This window comes from Falco peregrinus, chromosome 8, assembly GCF_023634155.1.
Source record: "Falco peregrinus isolate bFalPer1 chromosome 8, bFalPer1.pri, whole genome shotgun sequence".
Lineage (NCBI taxonomy): Eukaryota > Metazoa > Chordata > Aves > Falconiformes > Falconidae > Falco > Falco peregrinus.
In genome coordinates, this window is record NC_073728.1 from 30,924,566 (window position 1) to 30,933,139 (window position 8,574).

At 51.2% G+C, this 8,574-nt stretch overlaps 1 protein-coding gene across 3 annotated transcripts in view; it reads right to left on the minus strand.

The window, feature by feature from the left end:
* LOC101921303 (uncharacterized) overlaps positions 1-8,414 on the minus strand; it is a 46,679-nt gene extending 38,265 nt beyond the window's left edge. For all 3 annotated transcript variants that reach the window (XM_055813032.1, XM_055813031.1, XM_055813030.1), the window contains exon 1: positions 8,201-8,414. In XM_055813032.1, the coding sequence (XP_055669007.1) occupies positions 8,201-8,247 (47 nt within the window). In that variant the 5' untranslated portion in view covers positions 8,248-8,414. The remainder of the gene's footprint in view (positions 1-8,200) is intronic.
* Positions 8,415-8,574: the final 160 nt, after the last annotated feature.

The following is an 8,574-nucleotide window of genomic DNA, read 5'->3' on the forward strand; positions in this document are numbered from 1 at the left end:
ATCACAGTGGAGAGTAATTAAAATCCGTGGGCCAAATTTAATGCTGGAAGAACTCTCAACTCTCTAAAGCCAAAGGCACTGTACAAGGGCATTGTTTTTTCCAGATGTCATGTTTCAAACAGCAGCAGGAATGGTAAAATGGGCAGAGACAATAGGGCAGGGTAAGAGGGGAAGCTACATATGAGTCAGTCATTCTGCTTCTTGCTCTTCCTCACCTGGAGTCATGCTGCACTCCTGCTGCTTTGGTGCTTGATGGGCAGAATCTCAAAAGCTCCAGGCATTTGTACGTGGGGCTCCTACTCCGATTACAAGGCCTCCCCAAGTCAATACACAACTGCCATCCATCAGCAGCATTCATCAACTTGAAGCAGCATCCACCACCCACAGCTCGGTACCCTGCCCCACACCCTGTGAGGCCCCATGTGGCTCTGTCTCAGCTCAGTCCCACAGCTGATTCCCATTGAGTGGAAGTGTGATGCACAGGACACACACCCCTCGTCACCGCACGCTGCACTGCGTCCAACTAAGCAGCACTGCAGCGCGAGGTGGGAGCACAGCCACCACACAGGCACCCAGTGAAGCAGCTGATGGTGCCGCTGGCTGCTGACAGCCAGCAGGACTGGGGATGTGAATGCAAAGTTTGTTTCACAGGGCTCAGGGATTGGAAACAGCTGTTAAAGGAGGGAGGCACTCAACAGAATAAATCTATTTAGGGAAGTCCTGTAGCCCATGTCTACCAAGAGATTAGATCTCTACATTCTTGTCCAGCTTTCAACTTTACGAACCTTTTATCTCCTGTTAACACCCCCTGTGCATGGCTTCCACCTATGGAAGCTGTGCTGGCATCAGCAGGATTATGCAGCTACTAAATAGCTTGTGAACTCCAGTCTGCACATATACATTTCTGCTGAGGACTTTTACACATGGACACATCTACTATGCAGTAATTACAATAATCTACAGACATAATCCAAAGTGGGCTGTTAATGCTGTTCTACAGATTGATGTACTACAGTCCTGCAGGTGGAAGCATGGACGGAGAGTTTTATCTCTAGACATACCATGATCTCATTCACTGTCTGGAAAGTGGACACCTCACTTGACCTAGCTTTGCCTCAGTATGCCTTTCAAAAGTTCTGTCACTCTACTGACACATGCCCACCTCTGTAACCAACATTCAGATCCACCAAAGAAAAGCACAAAAGCCTCACTCTTAAAAAGCGTTCAGCACCTACATTCATAGCCATATCCTCACAGAATGTGCTACATCATTTCACCAAAAATAAGTGCTCGCATCTTTCAAAACGATCCAGCAGGAACTGCAGAGAACCTCTGGAAATCTGCCCCTTAAATAAGTATCTATCTAGGACCCAACCTCCCTCATTTCTCTTATTTACATCTGAAAGTAACAGACCATCTGTCCTGGTCCAGAAACCCAGGACTTCTCTGCTAGAACACCTTTTTAGCCCGCCCACTGAAAATGAGCAGCATGAGCTTCTGCTGCGTCATGCCAGCAGGTGCATTCACCTTGGCTGCTGTGGGAGGGAAAGGCTGTGTCTTGTTCTGGGAGGAAAGCAGAAGGCATGACCAGCTAAGGGGAAGTGTTTCTTTCACAGATCCTAAGAAGGGAAAGTATGTCCAAATTTTTCTCTTTACAATGGGGTAGGAACATAATTTTTAATGATGTACTACATAGAATAAATATATCGTGTGTCTTTCCTATTACAACAACTTTGAATTTATTTGTATAACGTGTAGACATTCTCAAAGGAATTACCCTTTAAGGTAGCATTAGCTTGAGGAATAACTGGAGTTTTGCCCTGAATATGACTTTACTCAAAAAGAACTGTCTTTACACGAGATGACATATGGGTAAAAGGATGGCTCTTACGCAGTGAGGAAATGAAGTTGCTGACTCTCACCCCTCTGGTCAGGCCTTCTTCCTACGGAGGTCAAAAGCCATCCTGTACAAAAAAATCCAAGCTATGCACTAACGCATACTGCATTGTTGTAAGCACGGAGAGGATGGCTGATGTGGCTGTGGGCTATCATAGTAAGTGCAAGTGGCTTGTGAGCTGGGCTAGCTCTGTTTTATGGATTTACTTCATGCTAGTGCTGTGATGAAGAAAAGCCCAAGGAGTGTGCCGAGCGCCAGCATAAAAAATGTTGCAGAGTTATTGCTCTAATGTTTGCGTACTACCAAAAGTAACGCAGCACTATGAAGATAAGCAATGACTGTGTCCCTTGGGGTCGTGGCTATATGGCAACCAGGTAGGACTGAACCTGGAATCAAGGACAGAACATCCTCCCTGAAAGGCAACGACTGGCCGTGAAAGCACTTTTGTATTAGCAGACCTGGTTCTCAGAGCCAGGAAAGGGATGTCAGCTCTTTGCATAGCTGCTAGAAGGTGTCGCAAGACTCAAGTGGCAGATCAAACAAGCAAGCTATGCACCTTAATCTTAAAAGGCTGATCAGTTCAGGAGCTGCTTATCCATAAGGAAGGCTTCCATGGCCGCCTCCTTTCTCGTTCAGAAACAGATTTTCTTCTTTTCTCCTGTGACTTTGGCTGATGGTTGTTCTCAATGACACTGAGCTTTTAGAGAAGCTGAACTACTGCCTTGTGATGTCACCACACTGCAGGTACGGTTTCTGCAAGCATAAAGCACCAATTTCCAAAACCATATCCAGCTCTTAAAACTAGGAAGAGGACTGCCACGTTGGGGCTCATAGACAGGTTATCATGTGTTGCAGAAACCTGAACCCTGATTGTCCGCAGAGAACAGAGCTGTTGCAACAGCTGTGGTAGAAAATGGGGCACATCAGCGCAAAGCAGTTAAGCACCGCAAACCAGGACTCCTGAGGCAGTGCTCTCAGATCTTCCTGTAATTGAGAGGTCTCAGTTCAGTTCAGGCCTGAGGTTTTTCCAGCTTAAACTACCACAGCACGGATAGCAGTGTATCAGTCCTGTATGAGAAGCAGTTACCTCCCTGGCTCTTAAAAGGCACTTTCTTGAAAGAGGTCTTTCAAGAGGGACCTCCTCTTGAAAGGGGTTGCTTCCATCTGCTCCTAGAAGCAGGCTGGAAGGAACAGGCACATCACCATGAGTGACAGGAGTACTTCAGCTGACTGATACCCCCAGGCACTGATGTCCTGTTAGCCCAGAGGGCTCAGCTTCAATCCAGTACCAACCACAGCTGGTGCTATTTCTGCTCCAGTCAAACTGTGAACCACTGCTTTGCCTCTAGACCTTTCTGCAGGATGGGCTGATTGAGCAAGGTGCCTGAGATACAAAGATGAGCAAGGACTTGATTAGAGGGAATGGCAGGCAAGTTGTCCTTGAGACAAGCTATGAGGCTAGCAGGTAAATCTGTCACAGCAGTTCTGACTGGCTGTGACACTAGAAACTTAACGTTTATCACTTCTGCGCCACATCTGAATGGAGCTGTCTCTTCTCAGCATCTCAGGGTCTTCAGTTCCCTTCTTCCTGGGGGACGAACCTCACCTGAAACGTTCAGCTTGTGTATTCTGAGTCTTGTAAATCGCTTGCTTGTGGTCAAAGCTGCTGTCATCTTCCAGTCGCTAACCGGCTTCCTAAACATGCCTGCAGAAACAGTCAGGTTGCTGTGTTGCAAACAAATGAGCTTTGACAGAACATCGCCAGCACTTCTCCCAGACGTGGGGGAAGCCACAAGATGGGCTGCACAGTGTCTGACTGGAGCAGCTCTAGCGCTGCATCCATAGCTAGTGCAGTGTCTGGTTGCTTCTGCAAGCACCGACAAAGAACCAAGCCTGTAAACTCCCACTAGCATCTGCTGAAGCTTCATATCCCAGTGGAAAAATGGGATCTTTTTCTTACACGTATCTCTAAGCATTTCAGCAGCAGAGAAGGCAAGGGCGTAGACACTCCCTAGCTAAAAACACAAAGCCATGTTTTTTTCTTTATAAGAAAAAATTTGCTGCTGATCCTTGACTTCCTTTCTAGGACAGGAGACAGAGAAGGATTTCAAAAACTTCAATTCCTTTCGTTCCTTCCTGGAAAGAAGCCTTCAGGACAGGTACTGTTTAATTCCTGGCCAGGTTATTTCTAGAAGGTGAGGGGACTCTCTCAAATCCAGGTTCCAAAACATCTGCCGAGTTGTTGTTTCAGGCTCTGAGTTGTTACATGGCAAAATGAGTATCAGCAGACAGTGGAGATTTTTTTTTCTTTTTCCCCTTGTGCTTCACCTTGAAGCAGCTGTTAGCAAAGCCACAAAACTCCTCTGCCCCTCAGTGTATTTAACACAGCCTTGGCAAAGGGACTGCAGTTTGTCATCTCATGACTATGGGAATTGCCTAATTCTCCAGCTATTCTCATTACCTCAGCCTGAGGGTCCCAGCTTTCCATAACTAATTCCTGAAATCACTGACTTTCACTGTCCTTGCTGTCCTTGAGCAGCAGATCCCTGCTCCTCCTATGACTGATGCTGGTGTCTGCTGTGGTGACCCAGGTTTTCCCAGGACGCTCCCTGAGCGGGGATGACACTGTGGACAAGGCTACTGACCCCACCACTCCTGTCGCAGTTCCCAGAGCTACTCACCCTTTGTTGCTGTAACTTACCAGGGTGTTTTGAAACAAATGCTGCATGGCACTCTGCAGTGGCTCAGGGCTTGCTGAACAGCTCTGAAGCCTGGGCAGCGGGCTGGCGGCACTAACAGAGTCCTTCCCTGGCAGCAGAGGAGATCCCTCACCCTGTTCCTACAAGCTGTGGAGCTCCCTGACTCCTTTGGCATTCTACCTCATCTGCGACTACCACAAAGTCTAGGGATTTGCAGTGCCTCCCACCCGCTGGTTCATTTTCCCCTCACTGTCACATGTGTTCTCAGTCTACCTTCCCTCCCCGTGCCTGTGCCCCTGTTTTCTGCTCCTCCATTATTTTTCCTAATATCACTGATCCTGCCAGCCCTGTCCATCCCCCAAGACTCAGAGCTCAAGCTGTTCCTGTGCTGGAAGTTGATAATGGCTGCCAGGAACCAGCTGTTAGGGCTGCTGCAAACTGCAAAGCAGCTGGAAGCTGAGGTTGAGCTAATTATGAAGCAGGGTCTGCAAAACTTGTGGCAATTCTGGCCAGAAGTGCCTAGTTTATTCCCAGAGACAAACGGACACATCCTTTGAATGTCAGCAGGTGACTCGTGAGCAGGAAAGTCACCAAGCTGTAGACAGCTTTTACAATCCTGACTACAGAATGCCGCATGCGATGCCTCCTCATCTCACAAACACCCACGACTGCTGCTGCCAAGCTGCTCTGGACAAGGAGAACACGCTCACATGCTGCAGTGGCAGCTGAGGATGCTTAAAGCTGGTTTGTTTCAAGGGCCAGATTCCTGCAGAGTACAGGCAGGTAAGAGATCTTCTCACAGCCCAAGAAGTAGCTACAGTAGCTCAGGCTACTGAGTCAAGATCATGGATACAGGATTTATTGCCCTAGAGTTTGCCAAAAGGGTAACTGCATCAATGGTAAATAAAATCTGGATTATGTCTTCTGGTAGCTCATTTCTTTTTTATGGTTCAAAACTGGCCTCTATAGAAGCCACAGAATGCATCACCTTGGAAGTCCATGGTTTTATAATCAGAATCTTTCTTTCAATTAGTCATATTATAGGGCTGTAAATACAATAATTCCATCAATACTATGGAACAGTCACACCGCATTTGTATAAATATAAACGAGTGCTAATGTGCCATAGAGCTAATCTGATATGACAGTAACTGGCTCATGCCCAGCCATGGAGGCCCTGGAGCTACGCTTGCTCTCTCCCCTCGAAAAGAACTGTCCTCTGAAACACTGGAAAGGAAACAAACTGCGATAATGCATCTTGCCTGCCAGCAATGAACAATGCTTCCTGCAACTGCAGCACTGAGGTGTTTGGGGTTGGGGGGTGTTTGTTTTGGGCAGGAATGTACTTATAATGGGGCTTGATCTACAAATATAAATATTAAGAAATCAGTGTTTCCAGAACACCTTGTAAGACTAGATCGGATTCAGCACGTACCCAATGGGTATTAAGCCCAGAAAAGCCATAAAAGCATTCAGTCTGCTCCTTTTTCTTCTCTCTGTGACTACTGGGGGCTGTACATCATTACCTAGTCTGCAGTAGGCTTTTCTCACACAAACAAAGCTTAAGAAGCTTAAAACTTTGTAAAGGCTTTGGGGCTACCGGTTACCCTATGCGGTGCTCTACAGAGAGGGCAGCAAGCCTAAAATCTGAGGCTGCACCTGGGGTTCTCTGGTTAAAGGCCTTAAAGGAGATCAACATAAGCAATGCCTAAGGACGGGAACCAGATCTCAAACACAGCCCTGTCTGGGCCACAGAAGCAAGGGGAAAGACTCAAAAGCAGGCTAGGATCAGGAGTCTTCTGGGTTACAGTCACAACAGGAACCACTTGCTTTGCTTTTGGAAACATACCCTTCAAAGACGGTTTCAGTGAGGAGAGACCTTCTCTCTTTTGTGAGGGAGGCTGTCAAAGAAGTCACCGCAGGTACCTAGGCTTTCTGCATTTGGCTCATCAGCTCTGGGCATGCTTTGCTGTCTGGCTGTACAATGCCTTGCCTAATGTACCCTCACCCATGATGGAACTCTTAGGTTCTACCCCAATACAAACAAAAGAACGATCAGAGACTTGGTTTAATCAGAAACCATTCTTCTCAATAGTGTGGCACTAAAGGCACATAATTGTTGGCAATATGCAAGAGCAGTATCTCAAAATCCCAAAGCATGCATGGCCTGTCAGTGCCCAAAACAGTTCCTGGAGCAGCCAGTGGAACTGAGAGAGAATTTTGTTAGAGGAGGTGGGGGAAGAGCACCCTAAACAGAGGATTTAGGATCTGTGAGATGATGGCTTGGTTCTGGACTTGAGTTACACCTTTCTAGGTCTCCGATCTGCTCCTCCATCTGTAAAATGGGATCAATAAAAAGCTCCCTGACTTGCAGCCAGGCTCCCAGTCTTAATTGATGTCCGTGAAGCATGTTGAGAGCCATGAATGAAAGAAACCATCACCAAGCCCTCAGGCCTTACTACAATACCAACAAAAAATGCAGAGTTTTGTTTATAATGCTTTTCAGTGCCACAATGACTGAGAAACGAGAGAAAGCAAAAGTGCAGATGCACCCAGCGCTGCCTTGCTGCAGTGTAAATAAAAATGGTAGGAGCGGGTTTTATACATATCCCTCCAGGGAATTCTGTCGTAGCTACTATTTTCAATAATGCAGTGAAACTTCTACGCCTATGGATTCAGACAGATGCCCTTGCTAATAGCTCAGGTATCAAAACCTATTATGAATTTGGGAAAAAGCATCCCGGAGTTGAAAACGTTATGAATCACATGGAAACAAATAAGAAATGCCTCATTTGCACCCCGTAGATGTAAAGAGCTAGGTGCTGCTCAGCCAGCCCTTACAGCAATTAAACTCGGGCTAATGCCGTACCAGCGCACAACATCCCACCCCGCACAGGACAAAAGCCCCGTGGCACCTGAAAGGCTCTAACCTGGCGGTTTGCGAAGTTGCCTCTGCGGCTGCTGTTCTAGGACCCGGAGAGGGAAAGCCGGGGGGGCTGACCCGAAACCCTGCGCAGCGGGGGCAGCCCCCGCAGCCCGGCAGAACGGTTTGCGGGGAGCAGAGCGGGCTGCGCCGGCGGGAGCCACCGCGGAGCGCTGCGGGCAGGGAGCGGGCGAGTGCAGGGCGGGGGTCCCGCGGGTCCCGCAGCGACGAGCAGGTGCCAGCCGGGGAAGGTGCGCAAGGGTGCGGGAAGCGTGCGCGTCCCCCCCCCCTCCCGCAGCGCTCCCGCAACGCTCCCGCAGCGCTCCCGGGCTGGGCGCGGAGCTGCTGCGCCCCAAGGTCCCGCCCGGGCCCGCAGGGGGACCCGGGGAACGAGACCCACGAACGGAGAAATACCGGAACGGCTGCGCCCGGCGGCGCCCCGCCTGCCGCCCGAGAGGGGCAGAGCCGGGCAGAGGCGGGGAGGCCACCGCCGGCTCCGCAGCCCTCCCCGGCGCGCAGCCATTTGCCTTTGTTGCAGCCCCGCGCCCGCAAGGTGCGGCGTGGGCCGGGGCCGGGGCGCGCTGCCCCGCGAGGAGCGCGGCCCCGGCAGCACGGCGGAGGGCAGGCGCCCTGCGGGAGCGGCTGCCGAGAGGGACCCGCCCGCCGCCCGCGCCCACCTACCTGCAGAGCCCGCCCGGGACGCGTCGCCTCCCGCCTTTGTTGTGCATGCCCCGGCAGGGCAGCGCCGCGCCGAGCCCAGCCGCCGGCCCGCCGCCGCCGCCGCCCGTCCGCCCCCTCCGCGCACCGCCGAGCCGCAGCCAGGCCCCGGCTTAGCCCGTCGCCACGGCAACGGCGGGCGCGCGGCGGCGCGTGCGGCGCGGGTGGGGTAACGGCCGCCGCGAACGGCCGCGGGGCCCCGCCCGCCGCGCGCCCGCCCGAGGGGGGGGGGGAGGGGAAGGGGGGCGGCTGGGGGCCCGGCCGGGTGTCCCCGCGGGGCCTGAGGCGGGCGCCGGCAGCGGGCGGCCCCCCGGCCGCGGGGCGCTCGGCTTTGGCGG